Here is a 26,431-nt window from a genome sequence, read left to right on the forward strand (position 1 = left end):
ACTGGTCAATTTCATACAGCTGCAATTTCAAAAGAGGCGTCAGGACAATTTGCCAACGCTGTTCTGCCGCATACTGGGACCTGTGGCAGCATAACGATGAACACGAGTGTATCAACCCTTCGTTTTAGTATTCCAGCCTAGGAAGTAAAAATAGACCCAACCCTGTGCTATTTAATTGAAAGCTACATGTTGTTTATCAAATGGGGTGCTCTCTACTTCAGTGAATATTTTACACATTTACTAGTCACGACTGCTATAAGGTGACTCTTAGTTGTAAAAACTAGCTGAATTGCAAATAAAATCATGGACTAGGGAGCAGTGTTCACTATGGACAATGGTGTTAGATAGGCCAGCTCTCCTTCAGGGACCTGGTATGTAGGGATAACAACAACATAGTCATGATGTGTCAAATTCAGCCAAATGACAAAAATTTGGTTGGTCTCTAAGGGCCACCTTTATTAAAATCTGAGAGGAGCATGTATAATTTTATATATGTTTGATGAATAGCGATGGGGTAGCTTTTGCTTTCATCTGTTTAGTAAAAAAATATGTTTAACACTGACTTCCAAATAAGGCAGGGTAAAATCTAGCTGAAGATAAAAATGAAGAGTCTTTGATGTTATCTTTACCATAATGGTTGTGCAATGGATTTGGCCTGGGCTGCTCCATCACTCCCCTCCTCAGCTGGACATGGAGAGAAAATATGAAATAAGGGCAGGGAGAGATCACTCACTGAATACCATCATAGGCAAAACAGAATCTACATAGCAAAATTATTTGAATTTACTACCAATCATAACAAAACAGGATAATGAGAAATAAAGCTAATCCTAAAGACAACCCAGCCCACCCTCCCTCCTTCCTGGGCTTAAACTTGTACCTGATTTTCTACTCCTCTCCCTCACTGGTGTAGTGAGGCAGGGTATGGGGTTATGGTCATTTCTCATTGCTTTTGCCACTGCTCCGTCTTCAGAGCAATGAGTCCTTCCCCTCCTTCAGTGTGGGGGTTTCCCTCTCACAGAGAACAGTCCTCCACAAACTATTCCAACATGAGTCCTTCCCACAGGCTGCAGTTCTTCAGGAAGAGCCTGTTGTGGGTTTCCTGCAGTGCCACAAGTCCTACCAGGACACCTGCTCCAGCATGGGCTTCCCACAGGTTCACAGCCTCCTTTGGGCATCCCCCTGCTCTGGTGTGGGCTTCTCCATGGGCTGCAGGTGGATCTGTGCATCCCTGTGCCCTCCACGGGTTGCAGGAGGATCTGTGCATCCCTGTGCCCTCCACGGGCTGCAGGTGGATCTGTGCATCCCTGTGCCCTCCATGGGTTGCAGGAGGATCTGTGCATCCCTGTGCCCTCCACGGGTTGCAGGAGGATCTGTGCATCCCTGTGCCCTCCATGGGTGCAGGGACACAGCTGCCTCACCAGGGGCTGCAGGGGAATCTCAGCTCCAGCGCCTGGAGAAGCTCCTGCCCTGACCTGGGCATCTGCAAGGCTGTTCCCCTCACATGTTCTCACCCTGCTCTTCTTTGGCTGCAATTACTTCTGCACAACACCTTCTCCTCCTTCTTAAATCTGTTATCAGAGGCATTACTCACATCGCTGGCTGGCTTGGCCTTGGTCCATCCTGGAGCCAGCTGGGATCGGCTCTGCCAGAATGCAGGGAGCTTCTCAAAGAAGCCGCTTCTCTAGCCCCCCCCCGCCCCCCACCACTAAAACCCAGCCACACAAACCCAATACAAGTTGTATCCAGTAAAAAGTGAACATCATCAGCTAGACATTAGAATTATTTCCCATTCTCAGTAGGCAACAACGCACTGATAACACTGGAGTTAAGTGTTGATAACAGTCGAACTAGAGGCATCAGATGGAACAGACCCAGTGAAAATTTCTGGATAGTAAAAGGAAAATAGGAGTGACCTGGTACAGTCTGTAGTCAGCATTAGCAGGCAAGAAATAAAATACAATTTGTACACATGCTGTAAATGCCATTGCTAAAAAAGCATCTGAAATAGGGTAACAACACTAACTGTAACAACACAGGAGACCTATGTAAATATTGTGGTTTTGTACTATTATTTTTTATTTGAATGAAAGGAAATGTCTCTTCTTTCCTCTTCTGTAATTGTCCAGAAAGAGAAACCAGTAACTTCCAGAGGAAACAAAGAAATAAGTCTTCAAATATACAACGCACTTTTGAACTTCTCTTTAGAATTCATCCACTCCCTCTAGCTGGAATTGGAAGTGGAAGTGCCCAACTAACTGTGAAGGAAGGCAAATCGCAGCTGGGGTTTTCCATTCTTCCTGCATCATCTTTAACTCCAGGTGAATCAAGTCCCAAGTTGTGGAAAACAAATGTGGAGAATGTGCCCTTTTTAGCAGACATTTTCTAATAGCACAATGTAAATCTATTTTAACAGAAGTCTCACTGGGCCTGAGCTCTCCTGTTGTTGCACCTGAGAATATTGTTTGCCCAGAAATCCAGAAATGCACTTCTTGTTTTCCCTATTAGAAGAGCACCCCTTTCAAATCAAAGTTTAAAAAAGAAATGGGAACAGCTAAACATTAAATGAAAAGGCAGAAAAGGGCCTCAGACAGAGGAACAAGCCCATCCTTTTTTATTGCTGCACAGCACTGAACAAATTTAAAAGATCAGTTTGAAGACATGAAGTTAAAAATTAAGTTTTTGCAAACTGTAGGTGGGATGTGGATAACACTCTAATTGAGCTCAGAGGACATTGGTTTTATACTTCATTCTGCAATATTCAAATGAAACAAGAAGCCAAACTCTGAATTTGACCCCACTATTCTGAAGATTACTCATCTGCTTCAAGACAGACATGCTTCCAACACCTTGCTGAGTTTGACTTTGTGGTCACTCAAAACACTGGACCAGTCTCCAAAGCAGTGCCAGGTAAATAAAAAAACCATGCAGAATAAGAACTGTGTCAATTAGCATGACAAAATTACAAGTTCACTGCAAAGTAAGGTGAGTTTTTAAATTAAAGGCAATTCACTCAAGAAGTTGAAGAAAATCCTTAATAAATGATCTCTTAGCCAAACTACAGTTTAAGTATATGGGAGTAAAACAGGGAGTCAATTAAAAAAATTGATTACAAAGATCAGCTCAAGAACTGTTAAGCAGGTCATCGCTGCTCATTATCACAGTATAATCCAGTTTTGAATATTCTGTTTGGCTAATTAATTACCAATTAAACAAGACAGGAAGTCAGTCCGTATCTTCAGCTACAGAAATTCCTTCCTTTTTTTCTAGCTTGGACACCTGCAAGTAAAAAAGAAACCAATTCAGTAGCAAAAATAAGCTGCTTCTTCCATCAACATCTCCTGCCTGTTGTAAAAGAGACACACAAAGATAAGGTTTTTATGAAGTGGATAAATCTTTTGGTTTGACCAAATGCAGCTAATCTTGTGGTGTAACACTTGAAAAAGCAGAAGACAGCCTGCAGATATCTCGTCCTTGCAGGCAGATGTGCCAGCTTTCTTCTGAGCTGCATCACAGTTCCTTCCAATTATGGCAGCTATTAAAATCCCGGTGAATATTTTGGCACCTGGAAGTGCATCATTTGTGCTCTGACCACAAACCCTTTATTCAGCTCTAAGGCAGAAGCTACAGACAGCACTGCCAGAGCTCCTAGGGACCCCCTCAGCCAGGTAAAGCTGAATGACGTGAAGACTCCAAGAGCAAATCTGGTAATTCCCAGCAAATGCTATGATCTTAAATTCCTTTTACCCCTGTTCCTTCTGCAGCAAATGCAAAGGGAATTTTGCACTAAAAGTGAGTGGATAACTAAACTGGCTTGACTACACTACAGACATCCAAAGCAGAAAAGTACTTACTACAAATCCAACAGATTTCTCTATCATTAGCCCTCCAAATTACTTCACAAATGAGCTTGAGCTGTAACATGACTCTCCTACAGGAAAACCTGGCATTGCCTAAATAAAGGTGGGTTTTATGTCAAGTTTAGGCCATATTTTCAGAGTCTTGCTACTAGGCCAGAAAAATCTTAAGTGCAGATTGAGTCCCAGAAGCAGAATCATCAGTGGGACTCTGTCCTAGAGACTGATTCTCTTCAGAATTACAATTGTGCTGAACATCTACAGCAAGAAGAAACTCTTCCTGTATTCCTTTTTTTGAATAGGGCAGATTTGACTCAAACCACTGCAAGTTATTGTTTTCCAGTCTTACAAAGAGTTATCAGTTCAGGTTACTCTTATCTACACGGTAAAATTTTCCCCAAACTTGCCTCCCAGTTTCCAGGAATAAGTTGCAATGGCCACTACCCTTGCAGAACACAACTGCTCTGAGAGCACAACAAATCTAGTTAGAGAATGTAACAATACCTGCATCATTAAAAGATCTTAATCACATTTACTGTAAGCATAAAATAATTACATTTTGGTCCAGACCCTACAAACATCTTGCCTGACTCCCACTGAGACCAAAATAACTTTTGTCCTGGACTTCAGTGGAAAAAAGTCCAATTTGATGTAAAAAATTCCCCACTACACATATTTTACAATAAAGTACTGCACATGGTAGCTTTTATCCCAGGTTTCAAGGTAGTAAAATACTATTACAACATGTCTGGCATTTCACAGATGAAGGAATTAGTTTTTTATTACATGTATAAACATATTCTTAAAAGCAACTGGGGTATAAAATCTCTGGCAGAAAAAACTTCAAGGTGCTAAAATTCTTCACCCCAGCATTTGTGCCATAAAAGAGGCATTAAAAATAAGCTTGAAGGGGTGGCTAAAAACTATAAAAAGTTAAGCATGCTTCCAATAATTGCCTGGGCCCCTCCCCATCTCAGTGCTCAAACTGAGCATGGTACCATTACTGCTGCTGTGTTTGAGCAAACCTGAATTTGTGAGTCAGCTAACTTGAGATTCAAAAAAGGAATTGTTGCAGAAGCAGCTGGGAGAAGCACTCACAGTGAATTACTGCCTCTTACACTGGCTTTCCCCATGCTGATGTAGGTCAAGTCTTAATTCTGCAATTAAGCAGATCCCTTCAGACAGGTCCTGCACTGAAACCAAAACACAAAAGCTTGTTTCTCCCATTAGCATAGAACTTCATGAGTCTGGGTACACCTATTACTTACCCTCCTCAGTACATGTATTCTTTTATTTTTCTTGTTCTTGTTTTCATAGCAGTATGACAAAAAAGAACCTAAACAGCCTACACTGAAATCAGGGGATTTAACCTCACAGCTGTGTGAAAAGAACAATCACAGTTATTTCTGTAATAACTGCTACCCTAAATGTTAGTTTTCTTTTACTGGAGATTCACTGGAACCAGGCTTTGAATAATTTCAATACAAAATCCTTCCAGAAGCAGAAGGCATTTACCTGTTTGTCTATACACCTGAACTGCCAGGACCACGAGGTGTTGTAGAGGAAAGGCCTCAGGTCAAAGCGGTTGTCATCTGGACTGTAGTTTTCAGCGTGGTAGGAAGGAGTGAGGGTGGTCATTTTGTGCCTGTTGACTGAATACATCCTGAAGAAGTGCTTAACCTTGGATGCCACCTGGTGTACAAAGAATGTAGCTTTTAACCAGATGAAGTTTCTTAGTATTTTAATTTAAAAATTGAGAGGAGCACAGTATTTTGGAGACAGTTTTCTACTTTTACATGGTCTAGGTATTCTTTCAAAGCAAGAGCCATTTTTTTGTCTCAGAACACATAAACAAAGGCTTCAAGAGTAGTTGGTCATCTGTATTTCAGAGAACAATTTTCCCTGAGGTATAATTCTGAAGTAATTGTTTTCAAATTACCCAGTTAACAATTGTTTTAAGAATTTGCAGCACAAGACAACAAGCTCCATTTAAGAGATGCAAGCCAGCTTTTGTAGCATATTCTGCTGCACCTGTAGAGAAATCTCTAAACACAAAATAATGAAACTATTACTTTCAGTTAAAAGGAACCTGGCCTTTCTCCAAACATACTCTATTTTGGCAAAAGCATTAAAGTATTTGATTTTTTTTCTCTTTGGTATATTACCTCTCTTGGAGTACAAATTTCCTTCCATATATTAAGCAGCTTACAGAACATACTGTATGGTCCAGCCTTTGCAATTTTCCTTAATTTCCCATAGATTGAGAGCTCTGCATATGTCATCCCCATATCTGCCTGAAAACACACACAGAAAGTCAAAGAAAATCTTAAATATGCAAATTTTAATTAATACTTTCATGGAGCAATTAAAATAACCCAGTTAAATCAAAGAAATACCAAAATTATACTGTCAATGTCAAAAAGACATAGTAATAATATCAGCAGAAATAAAAAAACCCACTGGAATCTCTCCAAATTGGGGGATTGGAGGCCACAGATGTAGTTTTATCAGTCCTCTCCTTTGCAAAAAGAAGGATGTGGGGAGAAGAGTGCTTTGCCACCAGTCAATTTCATAGCAGTAAGGCCCTGACTTTCTCTTGTTATTAAAAAAACACCATAAAACAAACTGCATTTTACAACACCCATCCTCCTAAGTGTCCAAAAATCTAAAATAATTAAAAAATGTTAATTTGCTGTTTTGGAAACTATTGTCAACACAGATAGGGCAGGTGTGAGGAACTAATGCCTTGTGGGCATCTTTAAGACTGGTTATAAACATGCCTATCAGTAAGCATGGTTACATATAAGAGTAAACAACAGCTATGGAACAAACCCCAGATTTTGGGGTAAGGCTTAAAGCATTTTAAAGGCACTGCCCATTATTACCTCATCAGTCTGAGCCACTTGTCCATCCACCAGGGGCTCCAACTCTGCAGTGGGTGGAGCTGACATTATACTGTAAGGGAGAGGGAAAAGGAAAAACATGGATTCCATGCAGTCTCATGAGTGTTGGTTTGTTAAAAAAGTGCTTCATACAAAAAATGAAGCACCTGGCTCAGACAGTTCCTCCAGTGGAATGAACAAACACAGTCACTGAATCACTGCTCACCTCCTGAGGGCCATGAGCTGGAAGTTTTCAATGCAGTACTGAATGAAATTCTTCAAATCAGTCTTGCTGATGCCACCAATGGGGTTGATATCAGCACTGGAGCAGTCGTACTTGGTCAAGTAACCACGGAGACTGAGCGAAACAGGAAATTTTATACAGCAACAGTTAATAATAATGTTACTGCAGCATAATATATAACCCTTGACACTATAGATAATTTATATGTAGCATGAAGAAAGGGAGAAACAGACTGCAGATTAGTAACATATTTATACCTAAAGGGCAACATATTTAACTGCAGCAGGGCTATCCTAAAGCCCCGAAATTTCCAGAAGATGATACTTTAAACAATCACAAAGCACTGCAAAACTATCCATGCTGAGGCAATATATGCAAAACAATTAAAATACTATGCTAATTAAAACAATAAATCTCAAAACACCCACACAACCAGCACACAGTACTCTCACAGCTTTAGAGGTTACTACTCCCACAGTCTTAAAGGGATTGCTTTAATCTTCAAATATTAGCTCTAGTAACAGTACCCCAGATTTTAAGGTCTGCTTTTTCAGCTCAAAGTTCACATCTTCATTCCTAATACAATTGAAGTAATTGAAAATTCAACAAATTGGGAAGTTAGACTAGTGAATGCACAGGTAAGCTCTACTGAAAACAGCATTTTATGGGAAAGCTATAGCAATACTTTGGCTAAACCTCTGAAAAATACACAATTCCCCATTCAAGCTGATTTACCTATTTTCATTAATTTCACTGTTACCTGTGCATTCTTAGGTTGTTACCTCTTCTGAGTAATAATCTGCAGAGATATTTGATAGAGTTACAGGAAACAACAGCGACCTGCTCCACATGGGTGCGGATTCCCAATTTTCACCAACCTTTCATCCACATTGGCTGATCCCAGCACTAGCAGTCCCCCTGGCATCCCACGAACCCACAGTGTGAGCTGAGCAAACAGGTAGGCAAGGACCATTCTTATTCTAGCCTGCAAATCAAAGTTAAAAGGAAAGCAAAATTTACATAGCAGAGTGACTTCTCCCCAGTCACTTTTATTAATCAATTGTCTAAACAAGCTCATGAAGAAAAAACGTGGGCAGAGTAAACGTGACTGCAAGAAGGATAGTCTTGTGGAGAAATTGCTGAACACAGTCAGGAAATTCAGGTTCAGTATCTGCTACTGCCACAGACTGAGGAAGTTTCTCCTGGCCAACTGCAAACTGGGGAGTAGTTGCCATTTGCTACTCTGTTAGCACTAACAAGGATCCATGATGGATGAAGCATGCAAATAAACCATATCCTTTTATAGAGTAAGTAAACCCCTCTAGTATAACAGAAAACATTTGTAAAAAGTTTACATTGCTTTTGTGCCCATTCTGAAACTCATCTTTTTCTAAGGATGGCAGCAATGCCAAACCACCCTGGGATCCAGCCTCCAGCTCCAGCAGCAATTGTTTGGGATACTAAGCAAGTATCCACACTCCTCTGTGACTTAAACCTCTCCTGTTGCCAAAAAGCTGACAAAGAAGTTAATGTTTGCTTGCAGAGCAAACAGCTGGATTTCTCCAGTCACAGAGAGAGAAAGATCAAGTCCTCAAATTAAGAAAAACTATCAAACAGGATAACAAACACTCAGAACTAAAGCAGAGTTGCTGGTTAGGTTGGAAAACCAAAAAAAAATCAAACCCAAACCGACAGAACCAAAAGAGTGTGACCTCATTCAGCCTACAGGACACACACCTGCACATTCTGGAGTGCCAGGCTCTCTCTGCTGCTCCCTCCATAGACAGAAAACTGGGGAGTTCGACCTGTCACCACACTGAAGATCCCCACAACAGCTTTCACAGCCGCGTCGATGTTCAGGTTGATGTGGTAGCTGAGAAGAATTCAAGCACAAGTGACTCAGCCAGCACAATCTGACCATACAAAACAGAAAAAAACCACCAAAAAACCACCCATCAAATGATGTTTTAAAGCTGCTAAAATCTCAGATCTGGTAGGAAGAAACTTAGGAAAAAATAACACTTTTCAGAGTCTTTTTCCAAAATTCCATGTCCTCTGCCAAACACTTCTAAGTTTGCATCACTTTAACATTTTAGTAATAACATCTGTAGCATTCCTACTTAACCCACCTCCTATTCCTCTCTTATTTTTTCTCCTTTTTGAGTCTGAATGTTTATGATGTAAGTCTTTGCCAGAACATGATGTTTTTTCCCACCACTTCTGAGCCTGTACCTGCCTATTTGCTCAGCCAGCAGTTTGGCCCTGTTGCAGGAATCCTGGGAAGAGTTCTCACTAGCCATGTAGCACGTGGTGAGGATACGCTTGCAGAACTCCCGAGGATCCTCAGGGATGTAGGTCTCATCGTTCACAATCCTACGTGCATCAGCCAGCACATCTGCATCTGAGGACAGAGTAGAAGAAACAGAACAGGAGTGGAAATTATTTTGCTCCTCCCTTTGCAGGATATGCAAATATCTTGTGCCTCCGTCTCTCTGGGTGCCTCCCAGTGAACCCCGGCCAGCCCCGGGTCGGCAAACAGCGGGGGGGCAGCCCCGAAGTGACCGACAACGGGGGGACACTCTCTGGTGCCCCGAGGGTACTGAGGGCAGCTAGGCTAGTCGCCTTTGCAGCAGAAGAGACACTGGAGACATCAGAGCAGGGTAAAGGCCGACTCTGAACAGGGGGCCAGTCCAAGGTTTATTCGGAGCTCCCCAGAGAGCCCCACTCCTCAGGCGGGCACCGTGCTCAGAGCGAGACAAAGGAGTCTCGAGGTTACATTTAAAGGGGGGGAGGAAACCGAGGGGAGATACATTTGCTGACCAATAAAGACCCTCCAGGGATACAGCCTTAGGGGATGGACATTTGGGATAGCGTATAACATCATCCTTGGGGGGCTGCCCCCTGGTTTTGGGCTAATCACTCGACAGCTTTGACCGAAAGATCTAGATAGAAGGGATGGGATGCTGAGTGACTGACAGAGAGCCAGGGCGGGGATTTGGGGGATGATCTCAACACAGGAGAATGGTTACACAGGTAGAGGAAGGGGGTACAAAAAGGGGTACATCATCTGGGGAGAATAAGGGGATACAAAATCAGAACTATTACAAAGTATAAAAGCACACTGCAACAATCTTGTACATCCCTCGTATTCCAATTAAGCTTTAGAGTGCCCATGACAATAAGACGACTACATCTTATTTCCCAAAAAAATTTTCACCTATCAAATGAAAGAATTACTGATTTTGCTTCTGATTTTGAGCATAGAAATTTTAAATCCTTTAGGTCTACTGAAGAATTTTCATAGAAAACACAATCCAGCATGTACAAAGACTTAGCTAAAAGCATGAAGTCTGCTTAAAGCCAGAACTTAAAGAACTTAAATCATTCCTAACCATGCTTTGTAGTGCTACTTTTAATAGAAGGGGAAAACTCTCAGAATAAACTGAAGACTACATCAGCCATCGTTTGAACAAGAGTCTAGACAGAAACTAGTCTGAGTTCCACATCCAATTCTCAAACCCAAAAGTGAAACTATTATGCCAATTCAGAGAATCTGAATTTAGACACACATTTTCACTGGAATTTCTGAAGAGATACAGAGGACTACATTAGAGCGACACAAAAAACGTCTGCCATTAATAAGCTCTTGCAGCTACTGCACCCAGCTAATATTAACTTATCCATAACCATTAGTAAACACAGTTGGCCAGACACACAGGTCTACTTACTGCCATTCTTGACTGCCAGGCAAACCTGGTGACACATGGAATACACTATGCAAGCTGTAGCAGAGCTGTCAATTCCACCACTCAGAGGTAGGAGAAATCCTGCCTTGAAAACAGAGCAAGGAAGAGGTTCCACATAGCAAAATTAGGAAAAAAATACGTATTGTACCACTCAGAACACACTCCTGTAGAAGAATGACAGGCATTTTCAAGGCTTCATATTGTTCAAGGTTTATATTCTACTGGGGAAAAAGAGAACAAACCACCCAGAGCAAATAATGTGAAACTCTCATCAACTGGGTAACCTAACAAGTAGTCAGTGTAAAACCCTTTGCCTAGGAAGAATTCCAGTTGTCTTTACCCTCTAGTAAGATAGAAATGCTAATAAAAAGGATTACATTTTTCATATATACTTTACTATTACACTGATTGACTACTTCATGTCACTCTGCTGCACTCAAGAAAGCACAATTCCTAAGAAGAGGGAGCACAGAGCATACTGAAGTCACACTGGGAATACAGTTTTTAAGTCTGAATGAGCTACCAGTGAAAAACTCAAACTTTGCACCTTGGACTAACATCAGTTTGGGTTACCAGCAGCAGAGGAAAACAATTTGGATTGTGCCTGTGGCACAAAAGAAGCTGTGTATGCCAAGGGAAAAACAAACCCAGTTGTTCTTACCTGTTTGCTGCGCCTTAAATAGTCCCAGAGCCAACATGCAGGTCCAAGACTGAAATTACAGAACGTGATTGTTTTAAGAAGGTTAGGGAATAACACCTAAGGAAGTCAATATATTTACTGTGGTCTTCCAATGAGAGATTTCTTTAACTTAAATCTGAACAACATCATATGTTTATGTCTTTGAGTTTTGGTGTTTTTTTTTTTTTAAATCAAAATAATTTTCAAGCAAGAGATTCAGCATTTGATTACCTGATCTCCTCTTCAGGACTGTGGTGTCTCCACTGGATTGGCATACAAGTAGGAACAGCTAAATCACCAGGACACGACAGAGCAAAGTTCACTTTTACCCTGGGATAAGGATTCACTTTACTTGCCTAAGCAATAGTACAGAAGAATTCAGAAGACGCCAATTTTAACATAGTTTAAAAAAAAAATCAGCTCTCTAAGACACTGTGAAAATCAAGACATGCAAATACTTCTTACATCCAATAACTATTCAAACTTGGCACAGTTTACAAACACAAAGAGTTCTTACCGCCAAGTTACGAGATGAAATCTCTGCTCTGTAACTTCGAACATCCTCCAGGTCCAGAGTGGCAACCAGCACCTCCTGTGGAAAGGTTTTTAACATTAGATCACTCTACACAAACAGATAAACAATGCTTGGCAAAAGATTCAGCATCAGCTGTGGCAAAGGAAAAGGTAAGAAATATTACTGGGGAAAGAGTTGGAGCTTGCACATAACGTAAGAAAAGCTAGATGACAAATCTACTATTTTCTGAAATCAAAGTGAAGTCTTGTGTCCACAAAACTGGGTCATAATTAGCACATTGCAGTATTTGCCCTCTCTTCCTTTAAATAAGGGAATCTCAATTAACAGAGTCTCTCTTCCTCATGGTGATTACATACAGAAATGTTTTCATGAAGTTCTTCCGCTGTGACAGTTCTTCCTTCATCACAAAAGCAGGAGAGCTACGTAATCTGACTAGGAAAACACCTGGATCTAGTGTGAATAACATAATCAAAATACACCCTTTTTAGTCTAGAGATGTGGACCTAGATCTGGAATGTTTGGGAAGTGTTGAGCATAAGTGTCCCAGCAGCTATGGGGTGAATACATTACCACATCATCGAGTGAGAACTGGGATCCTTGCGCAACTGTTTCTCCATTCATGGAAATCATTGCACAGCCGTCATAATACAGACGATCACCATCACAGCCCTTCTGGTTTGCTAAAATATATATTCCACCATTCTGCCAGGGAAACAAACATGCAGGGAAGAGAAAAAAAAAAAACCAAAAAGCTGTTCAGAATGTAGCACCTGACAGGATGTTAAAAATCAAAATGTTTCTCTGCTCCTGCCCTTCTTACAAATTTCCTCTCCCTTTACATTGTGAATGATTTATGACTGGGATTCCCTCTTGACAGGACTCTCTTAATAGCAAGAGTCATTCCCTCAACCCAAACAAAGAGAGCTGCGCTTCTAAATTGAAATTCTGAGTTCAGACTGAGGTTGGGAAAAGCAGGAAGGTGACGACAGAAGCTGTGTTTGGATATCAGAGGAGAGAGCAGATACTGTTAAATATAAGCAAAGCATGTTAAATTACAATGACAAAGCAGCTTTTTCACAGTGTAATGTACACTCACTGCTTTATTTTTGTCCCCATCACTGTTAGATAGGATTACAGACCAAATAATAAGTGTCTTCTCGTTTTTCAAACACACAGAACTTTCCAATAGAAAAGCACACACCTTTGCTGTGGCAGAATTCACCAGATCCACCCGGGCATGAGCCTTCCGCAGCACGTGGTGACTCCCAGAAGAGTTGGTGAAAATTTCCACGCCATCAAGTCCCATCTCAATGTGAGGGCTGTCAAAGCAAAAGGCACAAAAATAAATCACTAGTGTGCTGTGGAAACTGCAAATGTCATTAAAAATCACTGACAAACACGAACATTTGTGTCACTGTCAGTTTTCTGCATGTCTTAGCTCAAACAAGGATAGGGCTTTCAAAAATATCTGTTTCCTTGCATTGCCCAACTCTTCTGTCAAAGACCAGCAGTGGCAGCAGAGATCAGGAGGGCTTTTGCTCAGTCTGCTCTAAATAAAATGCCTTTTGCTCTATAGAAGGCCAGATCTCAAAGGAAGAGAGAACACCATCACCTTGGTCTGAAAGGGCAACATGGATATAGACTGCAAAGTCAGTTGTCCCATTTTCCTTGTCTCTTAGTAAATCCAAAAACAGAACAACAAGGAGAAGATTTTTACTGCTTTTTTTCTTTTTCCAGTGTAATAAGAAAGAAATACTAAAAAAAAAAATTAAAAATCACATTTTCAACACACCACATCGTCTACAGTTACAAGGAAATTAATGTAACCAGGAGATTTGGAAAAGTATCAGGAATGTGAGCACTAGAGTTACCTGTCATTTATTTCCTTGGATCACTCTTTTAATTCTGCTTCTTTCTGGTATTTCTCCCCTACCTTCTTGTTTCAAGTTGATTTAGTTTAACAACCAACATTTCTTTGTCAACCTGCACCTAGCCTAATGAGGTCTTTCCCATGATGCATTTATTGCTCCTAATTATATTTTATCTTACTGGCACTTTCTGAAAGATAAACTACACAGAAGAATAATAAGCAGATCTCTTCAAACATTTATATTTCTGGCAGCTCCAGGGTATGTTTTAGATTACTTCTCCTTTACCTGTTTGGTGCCCAGAGTTCTTCACATATTTCTGCCCCTAGGCAGGTATCTTTGGTTGCTAGCACTGCATCCCCAAAAGGAACAGTTTCCTGAGGAAAAACAAGAGCATTCTTACACACACGCAGTAGAACAAGCTGTTCAATTCACAAACTTGAACTACAAATCTTAAGAAAATATAAAAATTGAATGCTTACTTATGTGAAATTAGTGACACAGTATCAATCACATTATACCTTCTTACATTTTATACAAGTCAAAATTCTGAAATGCAAATTTCTGGACAGATTGAAATTTTGTATTTTAATTTCAGTAGTATTCAGATCTAATGCTTTGCTTAAGAACAGGATTTCATCTACAAAACAGAGACTGTCTGTTGCTAGGAATCACACTCATGCTTTAGTGTGAATTAACAAAAATTATAGATTCTTCTGAACAAAGAAGGCTTAAATGATTTTTAATTTAATTTTTTTTAACCTAAAAACACATACTCAGTTCTAGTCTCAATGACAGATAAACTCAGTACTAAAATTGTGCAAAATATGGCAATCAAGGTTCTGTATATACAAATAACTGACGCAGATTCAAAATTTACTTGTTTTGCTGCCACATACTAACATAAATAATGCTAAATTATGCTCTCATTTAATACAACTTAGAACCACCACTGAAACAAATGAATCTACAACAGGACTGGCAGCAGAATTTTGGAGACTACAGTTTTTAATTGCTGAACTTGGAAGATGCTAAATTAAAAAAAAAAAAACAACAAAACAGCTTACCTGTCCAGTCACTTCCTGAATTATCCTGGGCAGAAAATATTCCTCCACATGCCTAAATCAAGTTTACAGATTGTGAATACATCATTACATAAATCACAGCATAAAAACTGGTTCTCGTCTCACCTTCTAACACTAGTTAAAGAACCATATTGAAGTTGTACAGGGCTGTATGTGTTTAAAAAATAAAAAAACCCTCATACTCTCTGTGGAATTAATCAGAAATGCTAGCATTTTAAGAATAGCCATGGCTGCAAACAGCAAGCTGTGTTTTTTAACACAATTCCTAGAGTTGCCAGAATACCTTCCTTTGCTCCATGGGGTGAACCATCTAAGTTCCCTGTAGTTTCCTGCATTTGCCAGTGATATTTTTGGTCTGATCAGAAGAATCTTCCTTAAATAAAACAGAAAAACTGAGTTAACACATGATGTACAGCCAAACAAACTATATATGAACACTGATTAAGAACAACTTCTTTTTTCCTTTTATAATGTAACATTTTTAAAGTTTCTTGCAGCTCAAGGAGTTTTCAGAACTTTTCCAGAAAGCAGTGGGAATTTAGTTTCCACAAATCAGAAAAGAAAAAATAGATAATGAGAAACCTTAGCTGTCTCTCTCAAATTTAGCAAATAGGAAGATAAATCCATTACTCTAAGCAGCACTGAAGAATCTTGCTTGGAAGCTGAACTGGTGTCTAAAAAGATAATGTGTTACCTCACAAAACACATCAAGAACTACTTACTTATTTAAAAAGATCACTCGACAATTGTAGCGAACGTTTCTGTGCAGAACAGGCCTGTGAAAATAAGAACCAAAATTAGCAGTGACTACACTTGCTAAATGAAATTATAAAAAGCTACAGAATCTACTTCACTTCACTGCAAAAACTATTCATAACACCTCACTGGAGGGAATCAAGCAAAACAATATATGAAGTTTTAGCTTCTAATTTTTTAGTTAAAGTAACAGTTTGAAAAAATCTGAGTTACTGACTGTGCTGTCAATCTCACATATATCAACTACTACCTGAGCTTTAGGAACATGAGCTGATTCCCCATGGCTGGGCCAGGTTACTTAATGAAATGTGACCTCCTGTGATACTGCCAACCCAGTTCAAAATTAAACTAGCTTTACACAATTATATCAATACTAACATGTTAATTTTACAGGTATAATTTATCACCTTTCTGTGTCAGCACAAGGCTTACAATGGCTTCAGTGAGCAGTGCAGTTCCCAATATATGTCTGACAGTTTGGTGCAGAGCCCTCGTTATCCAGAGCATGGCACAAGCAGCATTCCCTAAGGACTTATCCCTTGATCACAGGTTTGCAAAAAAAAAAAAAAAATAAACAAAAAAAAACCTTACATTCCCACATCACAGATAATATCTTGAGTAGCTGGAGACTCCAAGAGCTTTTCCAGAACTTGAAACGAATGCAAGAGTGTGTCTGACTCATAATAGTGATCTGAGCAGCCATAACCACTGTGTATAGAAACAAGGAGAAATCAAAAATCCAGCCAGATTAGCACCAGAGCCATAGAACCAAAACTACTTCAGACAGGGAGCATTTCACCCACACAAGTAATTTATATAGAAAAGAAGCAGTGCTGCCAATACCATCCCTATTTACAGCGTTCTATATCACTCCATGATATTCCTTCCAGGACAGCACCCTGGGCCCAAGCAGAAATCAACGCACTACAGTTCCCCTGAAGGAAAACTCACTGAAATAGGTTAAAAATTATCGCTACCAGTCAGGTTTCCAAGACAAGAGACCCAATCCTGTGCTCACAACTACAGTGCTTTTCTTTGCACCGACGGCGGCATGCTCCAAGTACGGCTCTGGGCACTGCAGCACCTCGGGGCTGATGCTCTTCCTGACTGTTCTTCCACAGTTAACGGGAATCGCAGCAAACCCAGCGCCAGCAAAGCGCCCTTACCAGATTTCGAGCTCTGGCCCAAGCCGGTACCGGGCTCCTTTGCTCTTGGCGATGTCGATACCTGGAAGAGTTGGGAGCGCAGTGCGTGAAACAGGCACGGTCTGCGCCGCCCCGCTCGCCGCAGGAGGGAAGCAGGGAAGGAAGGGGGGAGCGGAAGAGGCTTCCTGATGGCCGGGGGCAGCCAGCCATCTCGGCACTCACTTCTGAAAATCCTCTCCAGGTTGCCCTCAAAGTCCAGAGCCCACTGGTTGAGGGCGCAGGTGGCCACGGTCACTGCCCGGCCCATGGCGGCCCTGCCGCTTTCCCCGCTGCTTCCGGGGCGGCGCCGGGCCGCGCTGCCGGTCCCTCCTCCGGCACTCCTCCCGGTCCCTCCTCCGGACCCTGCTGCGCCACTCCTCCCGGTCCCTCATCCTGTCCCCGAAGCAGCGCCTGTACCGTCAGTGCTTCCAGCCCCGGCTTCAGCCGGTGTCCAGCCGCGCTGTGGCTCCTCCGGCGCCGTGCGCTGCTGCACAGCTTTACGCCCTTCCCGCAGTTTTATCTCCCCAGAGCCCTGAGTAACGGGAGCGCAGCCTTAGCCCGTTTCTAACCCCTGCAGCTTCTTTTAAGAAGTGTCCCTCAAGCCGAGTTCAGAGTGCTCAAGGTAACTGGAACAGGGTGCGACCTTCTGTGTGTCTCATTTCAGCATCATCCCGGCAGCCTTCAGGGTGCTGACCCCAGAGAGGCTGACTTCTTCAAAGTCCAATCTCCTCTCTTATGTCCCTCATCACATATTTGGCTGCTGTGTGCCACCTTATACATTTTAACTCCTTTCTGTACTAGAATCAGAATTATTTAGGTTGGAAAAGGCCTGCAAGATCACTGAGTCCAACCACTAATCCAGCACTGCCAAGCACACCACTAAAGCATGTCCCCAAGTGCCACATGCACACGGCTTTTACCTCCAGCAATGGTGACTCCACCACCACTCTGGGCAGGCTGTTCCAATGCCTGCCAACACTTTCCATGAAGAAACCTTTAATGTCCAATCTAAACAAGCCTTGGCACAATTAGAGGCCATTTCCTCTTCTCTTGTCACTTGTCATTTGGGGGAGAGCATACAGGCTATGGCCTCCCTTCAGGGAGTTGTAGAGTGTAAGAGCCCCTCCTTGAGCCTTCTTTTCTCCAGGCTGAGACCTCCATTTCCCCAGATCCTGCCCCAGATCCATTCCCTTCTCTGGACACACTCCAGCAACTCTGTCTTGGATTAAGGTGCCCAAAACTGACCCCACAATTCAAGGTCTCAGAGGTGCCCAGAAGAGGGGGATGGTCACTGCGCTGGTCCTGCTGGCCACACTACTGCTGACACATGCCAGGATGCCATTGTCCTTCTTGGCTACCTGGGCACACCTAGGCTCGTGTTCAGAAGCTCTCGGCCAGAACCCCCAGGTCTTTTTCTGCGGGACCATTGGAAATTGCACAGAACGGTCAGTGGAATGTGGAGAGTTTAATAACGACTCAAGGCGGCCCAGTCTGCTTTAGGGGCTCCACGTTGTGACCCAAGTGCAGATGTAACCTCTTCCCTTGGCCACCATTCCCACTCCAGCAGCGCGCTGGGGTTCATTCACCGTTCCCGGCGGAGCGCAGGTCCCAGGGCAGGGGGCGGAGCCCGCGCTCCTCGGCCCATGGGACGAGCGCGCGCCACCAATGGGGAGCCGCGGAATGGGCGGGGCGGGGCGGGGATTAAGAGCCCCTCCTCGAGCCTTCTTTTCTCCAGGCTGAGACCTCCATTTCCCCAGATCCTGCCCCAGATCCATTCCCTTCTCTGGACACACTCCAGCAACTCTGTCTTGGATTAAGGTGCCCAAAACTGACCCCACAATTCAAGGTCTCAGAGGTGCCCAGAAGAGGGGGATGGTCACTGCGCTGGTCCTGCTGGCCACACTACTGCTGACACATGCCAGGATGCCATTGTCCTTCTTGGCTACCTGGGCACACCTAGGCTCGTGTTCAGAAGCTCTCGGCCAGAACCCCCAGGTCTTTTTCTGCGGGACCATTGGAAATTGCACAGAACGGTCAGTGGAATGTGGAGAGTTTAATAACGACTCAAGGCGGCCCAGTCTGCTTTAGGGGCTCCACGTTGTGACCCAAGTGCAGATGTAACCTCTTCCCTTGGCCACCATTCCCACTCCAGCAGCACGCTGGGGTTCGTTCATTCACCGTTCCCGGCGGAGCGCAGGTCCCAGGGCAGGGGGCGGAGCCCGCGCTCCTCGGCCCATGGGACGAGCGCGCGCCACCAATGGGGAGCCGCGGAATGGGCGGGGCGGGGCAGGGATTGGCTGAGGCCGTGGGGCGGGGGCGGGGCCAGGAGGTGCCGGTGCCGCCTGAGGGGCCGCCGGTGCGGCTGAGTCGGAGCGGTGGCGGCCGGGGTGACCGCGGGGAGCGGTGTGAGGGTGGTCCCGGTGAAAGTGATCCCGGTGAGAGAGCGGCCCCGGCCCCGCAGGTGAGTGCGTTCCTTCCTTACCGTGTCTGGGACCAGGCCTGGAAGGGAGCCAGCCGTGTGTGCAAAGGGGAGCGACGAGCCGTCTTCCCCCCACATCGCTTCTGAAAAGAAACCTCCGGGGGTGGACTAAAGGAGATGGCCTAAAGGCGGGATAGTGGACATTCGGATTTGATGCGAGAGATTTTTTGTTTTTTGCTGTTGGCGTGGTCAGGGCGTTGGGACAGGTTGCCCAGGAGGAGGTGGATGCAGAGGGTACGGCCAGGCTCAGTCCGTGCCCAGATAATGGATCGGGTTCGCCGTGGTGAGGCACACAGAGCCGGGCCGTCGGTCCACAGTTCCGATTGTAGGATGATGATCTTTAGCCTAAGAAGTGTTTGATCAGAATGAAAGAAAGCTACAGTGCACGTTCCACAGAGAGAGTTATGTGGTGCTGAGTAAATAATTCTCCATTCCCACTGATTTTTTTACTTAGATGGGATTTTATCTTGTTTTCTATGGTGTAAATGACATATATGGAGCAAGGACTCTGGGCAGAAGTATCCAGTTGACAAGGTCCCGTACTGATAATGTTACAGCAGTATCAATTCCTCAAATTAAAATAGACAGTTAAGTTACAAAGGTTTAGGATTATGTGGTGAACCTTTTTTTTTTCCCTTTAACATCTACATGTAAGTAATAAGCAATTTAGTATCTATGCATCTTAAAAGAAATTTCCAGTTAGCAAGAAGTTTAATGGATTACTTTGATATCAGTGTTTTGATTATGTTTTGCTGAATGTAAGTTCATATTGAATTAATTGGTGAACATTTTTTGCTTCCCATCTTCCACCCATAAATTTTGTGTCTGAAGTCTATATAATGGATTTCAGTAACTTTTATTTGTGATTCTCTTGTGGAGGCATAATAATTGTTGAGAACCAGCTGGAGTAAGGATTCATAGGATTCAGTAGGATTCATATTTTCTTTCCTACAGGACATAATGGCAGCCCATCAGGAGAAGAAACTTGCTGAAGAAAGAAAACACCAAAACATGCAAAATGATACTAAAGCATCTCAAGGCCAGTGGGGAAGAGCATGGTGAGAGAAGCCAGTGACCCCAAGTAGTCCTTGTACTTCCAACTGCTTCATTCTTACTCTTAGAGATTCTGTATTTCTTTTAAACTTCCTTCTGTTAATAACAGATTTTTGTGTTACCCTGCTCTGGAAAGTTCATGGGTAATTTGCCGTAGCAACAGGTGCTGAAGAAGAGTTCTTCAAGTTTTTTAAGGCAGAGAGTTTGCCAGACAGTTTGGGTTAAAACACACTCCTTGGAAAAAAGAAAAGCAGATCATAAAAAATGGTAAAATTTCTGGTTTCTTCAAGGAAATAAATATTTTCTGAGGTTTGGAAAACAGGCATTCTGGCATCTGTGGCATTCCCAGTTGACAAGTTCTGCTGTAGCAATATTTATGACTCATGTCCCAGTTACCTAAGAGTTGGGCAGGTATGAGTAGGGCATTGTCCTGCAGCTGGGAACAGCAACAGTGGCACAGAAAATTCAACGTATGGCTGTCCAAGGTCTGTCTTTTCCAAGTTTCCAAGCTTTGCTTGATGTTCTTGGGATTCCATTATCACTTCCAACTGAATGGCACCAGTTAGAGATGTGATTGCCATCAAAAAATGTGAAGTCTGTAATAATAATCTGGTTTTTGGAGGGGAGATTTTATTTAATCTCTTGCTCTGATTAACTAGCATAGTTTTAGAACAGTTTGTGGCAAAGAATGGTCCTTGCTGAGTTTTTCATGGCTGTTTGACTCCCCAGACATGTCTGTGTCCTGAACACATGTTCAGTTTTCATCCAGTTAAATCTAGAAGGTGCACTGAAAAAGTTGCCTGATGTAACTCATCTGTCTGAAACCCGGGGAGACAAAATGCTCTGTTTTGGATTACAGGGAGGTGGACTGGTTTTCCTTGGCAAGCATCCTTTTCCTGCTGATGTTTGCACCACTGATTGTGTATTACTTCATCATGTCCTGTGCCCAGTACCAGTGCTCTCTGACTGATCCTCTCCTGGACTTGCTGACAGGGAATAAGCATCTGTCTGACATCTGGAACAGGACTCCCATGCTGACCTATAGGGCTGCTGCCATTTATTCCCTTTGGGTCGCTTTCCAGGTACGTTATTGAGTTGTGATCTGGATGCAGTGTCTGGTTTCTCCCACAGCTCTTGGATGAATCCTTTTACACAAAGGATGGTGGAATGTTCCACTGGCATTTACTCTTTGGTGCTTCACAATTTCCAAGGCGTTTTGGAATCCAAATGAAGCCTATGTACTTGGAAAATAAGTATAATGGGAATATACAGAAATATTCCTTGTGTGACATATTCCTTAATGAGGTTTTTAAGAAAAAGCAGCTATATAACAACAATACCCATTTGTTTTAAATTAATACACAAGAAATAAATCAAAATAAAAGGACAAGGATCTGAATGTAGTTACCAACTGTCCTGCCTCCCCACCAAAAAAGGATGACAGCCTTACATGAAATACATCTTTAGAGCTGTAGAGTAGCTTAGATGTATTACTAGTCTAAAAGCACAACAGCTTTTCCTTTTTTGGCTTACCCAATACTTACTAGTATTGGCATAAATGTTATATAATAACATTTTATATTAAGATTTATATTAAGATAAATGTTATATTTGGTATATGTATGTGAAGGATAGTGTTTTGAGGGGTTTTGTCTTGTCTGTGTTTACCGTGAATACATTCTCTCTCTTTTAGGTGTTTTTGTACATGTCCATTCCTGATTTCTGCCATAAATTTCTCCCTGGATATGTGGGAGGTGTACAAGAAGGTGCTGTCACCCCTGCTGGTAAGGTCTTCCTTGGAATACATGCACACCATGCAATCTTCTGAAATTATACTATTTCTGTTCTTAGAATCTTTAATGACCCACGTGTAACCAGAGGAAACGTGGACATAAATGCTTTAGCCTTCCTCACATGTTCAGTTCAAACAAAACTAGAAAGCAATCTAGGTCATCTTTTAGAATAACTTATAGCATTTCTCTCTCTTATAATTAATAAAACTGTTGATATGTAGGCACCACACCAGCAATGGAAAAGTACTTGTTGATAGTTTTGGCACTTAAAATTGTCAGTGGACTATTGCTGGTATTTAACAAGATAGTTTTACCTGCTCAAGCTCCATTAACCCAAGGGACTTGGACAAAATGTGTCCAAGTGATGTGAAGTGTTACTGGTGGCTTGTTACTCTAGTCACTTGTGGGAAAAGTCTAAATTCAGCTTTGTGAGGAGAAAAACTCAGCATAACAAAGCCTAATGGGTGCAGTAGAGTCTAATGGAACTTTCAGGAAATTGCCTCGAGGTATTTAATTGGGCGATGAGGAGAGAGAGGTCATTTCATGAGCACTTGTTTGAGCTTCTGTATATTCTGCACATACCCATATTAATTAAAAGCTCTATTAATGCAGGGTCACTAACACTCCATTTTTTCTTCATATTTTAGGTGTCGTGAATAAATATGAAATAAATGGACTTCAGGCCTGGGTCATTACCCATGTGCTTTGGTTTGCCAATGCTTCTTGCTTCCACTTCTTCTCACCTACCATCATTTTTGACAACTGGATTCCTCTCCTGTGGTGTGCCAATATCTTGGGATATGCAGTGTCCACCTTTGCAATGATCAAAGGCTACTTTTTCCCTACCAATGCAAAAGACTGGTATGTGGATTTTAGGAGTGAGAGAATAGTAGGTAACGGAGATTAAAATTGTTAAATAAAAATCAGGTATATAAATTGTATGAAAGAGTATATTTCACTGGCACAGAGAGCTAAGCCAGCCTATGGCAGTGATTGATTGCTTCACCAGCACCATCCCCTATGTTTCATGCTGCACACCATGGGTCTGGCAGCCTCAATGTCACAGATACACCCATCCTAAAAATAGTTAGACTGTTCAGAAGTGTTACCAAGAGTAAACTCAGGCACCTCTGAAATTCTACAATTTATGTCTATTAATGCAATGCTTTGGTTGGGTCAGTTTGTGTTACCTTGCACAATGTTACATGGTTTTATGGTTTTTATTATCAGTGCATCAAATTAATCTGAATTGTGTAGACAGAGTAGCAATTACCTGTATTTGTATGTAACTGTACGCATTTCTAATTTTTTTTTACAGCAAAATTACTGGCAACTTCTTTTATGACTACATGATGGGGATTGAATTTAACCCTCGAATAGGGAAGTGGTTTGATTTCAAGCTGTTCTTCAATGGGCGCCCTGGGATTGTGGCCTGGACTCTAATCAACCTTTCCTTTGCTGCCAAACAACAGGAGCTGTACGGTGAAGTGACAAACTCCATGATCCTTGTCAATGTCCTCCAGGTAAATTCTGAGGAGGAAATTAAGAAACAAGTTTGGAAATAAGCTGGTATGAAAGTAAGAAAAAAAAACCTACTTCCATGGAAATGAAACTGAGGCATTTTTTCCTGGCCTGAAACAAGCTCATTCAGTGATGGGACTTCTTTGCATTTATTCCCTGATCTGTGTAAATGGAAGCCTGCTCAAGAGAACTCTGTCCCTCCTCTTTGTAACCTTGTGAATGTAAGCTGAAGAGAGATCACGGTCAGTTGTGAGCTCACTTCCCAAGTGTTTGTCCTTGAGTTGTATACTTGCCTCAGTCATCCCATTATTGCTTTATCGGTCTAGAGAGATAGATAATTGTGTATCCAGGTGGGTTTTATTTATGTGATAGTTCTTAACCGAGTTCAGAAATGTCTGGTTTTGAAGTGCTAACGTGAAAACACCAATGAATTTTGAGGTCATATCACAAGCCAGCACAGACATTAAGCTGATGTTGTTAAACAGGGTAACTGGTGACAGTGCTCCGTTATTAATGTGAAATTATTCTGTTGCAGGGTATTTATGTTCTGGACTTCTTTTGGAATGAAGCCTGGTACTTGAAAACCATTGATATCTGCCATGATCATTTTGGATGGTATTTGGGCTGGGGTGACTGTGTTTGGTTGCCTTACCTCTATACTTTGCAGGTAAATATGTGTACACTGTGTATTTGGGCTAACAGGAGTGAAGCTTTCCAGAAACATTCTTTCTAGCAGTTCAATTTGTACCTGAAATGTTTCTATGTAGTCCCACTGTTGAGAAATTATAGCAACATTCTTTGTAACAATTCTGTAGGAAGGCTTCCTGTCCCTGCATGGATTTGACATCTTTTCCTCTCCTGCCTTTTTTTTGTGCCTGTTTCTGTCATTGACAATTGTGTCTACATACTTTTCTACATCCTTTGAGTTTCCTTTCTTTTTATTCCTGCTTCTTGGGGGTCTTTTGGTTAGTGGTGGTTTGTTTGGGTTTTGTTCCTTGGGTTTTTCCTTCTGTCCAGTTTGCGTCCTTGCAACTTTTCTCTTCTTGTTTAACGAAGAAGTGCAATTTTGGAGAGAGAAAGAAAGCAGGACACTCTAGGATGCAGAGTTTTCTGAAAGTTTTGTGCAGTTTTACTATTGCAGTAGATTTTTCTACTTCCTTCTTCTAGTCTGTTGAGGATCACTGTAGTCAAGGAAGTAGTCTGGCATGCTGAGCCTCTGTTGGAAGTAAATGGCTGATTGTTTTTGTGCTCCCCAGGGTTTGTACTTGGTTTACCATCCCGTCCAGCTGTGCACAGCTTATGCCATGGGGGTCTTGATGTTGGGCTTGCTGGGTTATTACATCTTCAGAATGACCAACCACCAGAAGGACCTGTTCCGTCGCACCAATGGCAACTGCAGGATCTGGGGGAAGAAGCCAGAGTACATTGAGTGCTCCTACATGTCTGTGGATGGCACCAAGTACTACAGCAAGCTGATGACCTCAGGATTTTGGGGCTGGGCACGTCATTTCAACTACACAGGGGACCTGATGGGCTCACTGGCCTATTGCCTGGCTTGTGGCTTTGAGCACATGCTGCCTTACTTCTACATCATTTACATGACCATTCTGCTGACCCACCGCTGCATTAGGGATGAGCACCGTTGCAGCAGCAAGTATGGGAAGGACTGGAAGTGCTACACTGCTGTAGTGCCCTACCGGCTTCTACCTGGGATATTTTAAGGCTAATACAGGGGAAAGAAAAAAGAAGAAACGTGAGGACATAGCATGATTAAAGTAACTGAAGTGAGGCGCTGAACTGCCCCATTTTTTAAAAAGACTCTTAATTGGAATACCCCTCTGAATCACCCCATTTCCAAATTAACTTGGAGTTTAAGAAAAGATGCGTGTATTGAGACTCCTGAGAAATCCCAAAGCTGGGAGGTGGCCTTACCCTTGATGGTAGCAAGGCTCTGGAAGCAGTTTGCAGTGCTTCAGGAGAGACAAAAAGAGTTCTGTCATCTCTTTAGGAAAAAAGTTTTCTGATGCAGCTGCTGGTGGCCATCAGAACCTACAATTGAGAACAGCTGCAAAGGAGGTTTGGTTGTTGGTTGCTTGTCAAGAGATGAACAGTGGAAATACTGAACTGAAGAAATTGGTCTGAAATAATTGTTATAATCTAAAACAAAAGTGAAAACTGTCATAAATTAGTGCAATTTTCAGCACCTGACAATAGGGAACATGATCAACTGAGTATTATTTTGCTACTGAAACCAGACTTTGTGAAGCTACTGAGCTGAGCTGCTTGGGCTGGAGTAGAGTTACTTTTTTCCTAGAAGCTGGTGTGGGCATAGTTTTGGATTTGAGCTGAGACAATGTTGGTAACACAGGGATGTTGTCACTATTCTTGAGCAGTGTTTACACAGCATCTAGGCTTTTTTTGCATCTCACCCCACCCGCCAGGTAGTGGGCTGGGTGAGCACAAGGAGCTGGGAGGGGACATGGGCAGGACAGCTGACGCCAACTAACCCAAGGAATATCCCAGGCCACATGGCATTGTGCTCAGCACAAAAAGCTGGAGGAAGAAGGGAGTGAGGGATGTCAGGAGTGATGGTAATTGTCATTTCAAGTCACCATTACATGTTATGGAGCCCTGCAATCCTGGAGATGTCTGAACATCTACCTGAAGATGGCAGGTGGGGAGTAGATCCCTTATTTTGCTTTGTTTGTGTGCAGTTTTTCCTTTACCTATTAAACCGTGTTTATCTCAA

General features: G+C 42.4%; 2 protein-coding genes across 3 annotated transcripts; one reads left to right on the forward strand and one right to left on the reverse strand.

Annotated features, from left to right (window-relative positions):
- Positions 1–2,596: 2,596 nt before the first annotated feature.
- Positions 2,597–17,153, reverse strand: NADSYN1 (NAD synthetase 1). Its single transcript, XM_041412171.1, has 21 exons — positions 17,020–17,153; positions 16,819–16,879; positions 16,244–16,360; positions 15,619–15,672; positions 15,180–15,269; positions 14,879–14,930; positions 14,100–14,188; positions 13,145–13,262; positions 12,514–12,645; positions 11,926–12,000; positions 11,640–11,764; positions 11,391–11,439; positions 10,712–10,814; positions 9,216–9,384; positions 8,721–8,856; positions 7,862–7,968; positions 6,966–7,097; positions 6,743–6,812; positions 6,023–6,151; positions 5,373–5,549; positions 2,597–3,279 (listed from the first exon to the last, which is right to left on the reverse strand). The coding sequence occupies exons 1-21, from the start codon at positions 17,102–17,104 to the stop codon at positions 3,226–3,228; spliced, it is 2,124 nt and encodes a 707-aa protein (XP_041268105.1). The 5' UTR covers positions 17,105–17,153; the 3' UTR covers positions 2,597–3,225.
- Positions 17,154–19,161: 2,008 nt separating this feature from the next.
- DHCR7 (7-dehydrocholesterol reductase) lies at positions 19,162–26,431 on the forward strand. 2 transcript variants are annotated; one of them, XM_041412824.1, is made up of 8 exons: positions 19,162–19,297; positions 20,270–20,373; positions 21,362–21,450; positions 22,062–22,152; positions 22,809–23,022; positions 23,480–23,684; positions 24,218–24,349; positions 24,939–26,431. In XM_041412824.1, the coding sequence occupies exons 2-8, from the start codon at positions 20,334–20,336 to the stop codon at positions 25,401–25,403; spliced, it is 1,236 nt and encodes a 411-aa protein (XP_041268758.1). In that variant the 5' UTR covers positions 19,162–19,297; positions 20,270–20,333; the 3' UTR covers positions 25,404–26,431. The 2 variants fall into 2 exon arrangements, with proteins under 2 accessions (XP_041268758.1, XP_041268749.1); XM_041412815.1 differs by having other exon boundaries at positions 19,168–19,297; positions 21,228–21,450.

Source organism: Onychostruthus taczanowskii, unplaced genomic scaffold (genome assembly GCF_017590055.1).
Source record: "Onychostruthus taczanowskii isolate IOZ18803 unplaced genomic scaffold, ASM1759005v1 scaffold101, whole genome shotgun sequence".
NCBI lineage: Eukaryota > Metazoa > Chordata > Aves > Passeriformes > Passeridae > Onychostruthus > Onychostruthus taczanowskii.

Excerpts from the sequence above, each read along its gene's own strand:
- DHCR7 (XM_041412815.1), top strand. The coding sequence starts at position 20,276 with ATGGCAGCCCATCAGGAGAAGAAACTTGCTGAAGAAAGAAAACACCAA. Across the intron at positions 20,374-21,227 it reads GGCCAGTGGGGAAGAGCATG|GGAGGTGGACTGGTTTTCCT; the intron begins GTGAGAGAAGCC and ends TTTGGATTACAG. Across the intron at positions 21,451-22,061 it reads CCCTTTGGGTCGCTTTCCAG|GTGTTTTTGTACATGTCCAT; the intron begins GTACGTTATTGA and ends TCTCTCTTTTAG.
- NADSYN1 (XM_041412171.1), bottom strand. The coding sequence starts at position 17,104 with ATGGGCCGGGCAGTGACCGTGGCCACCTGCGCCCTCAACCAGTGGGCT. Across the intron at positions 14,189-14,878 it reads TTCAGGAAGTGACTGGACAG|GAAACTGTTCCTTTTGGGGA; the intron begins GTAAGCTGTTTT and ends GTTTTTCCTCAG. Across the intron at positions 3,280-5,372 it reads TCAGGTGTATAGACAAACAG|GTGTCCAAGCTAGAAAAAAA; the intron begins GTAAATGCCTTC and ends TTTTACTTGCAG.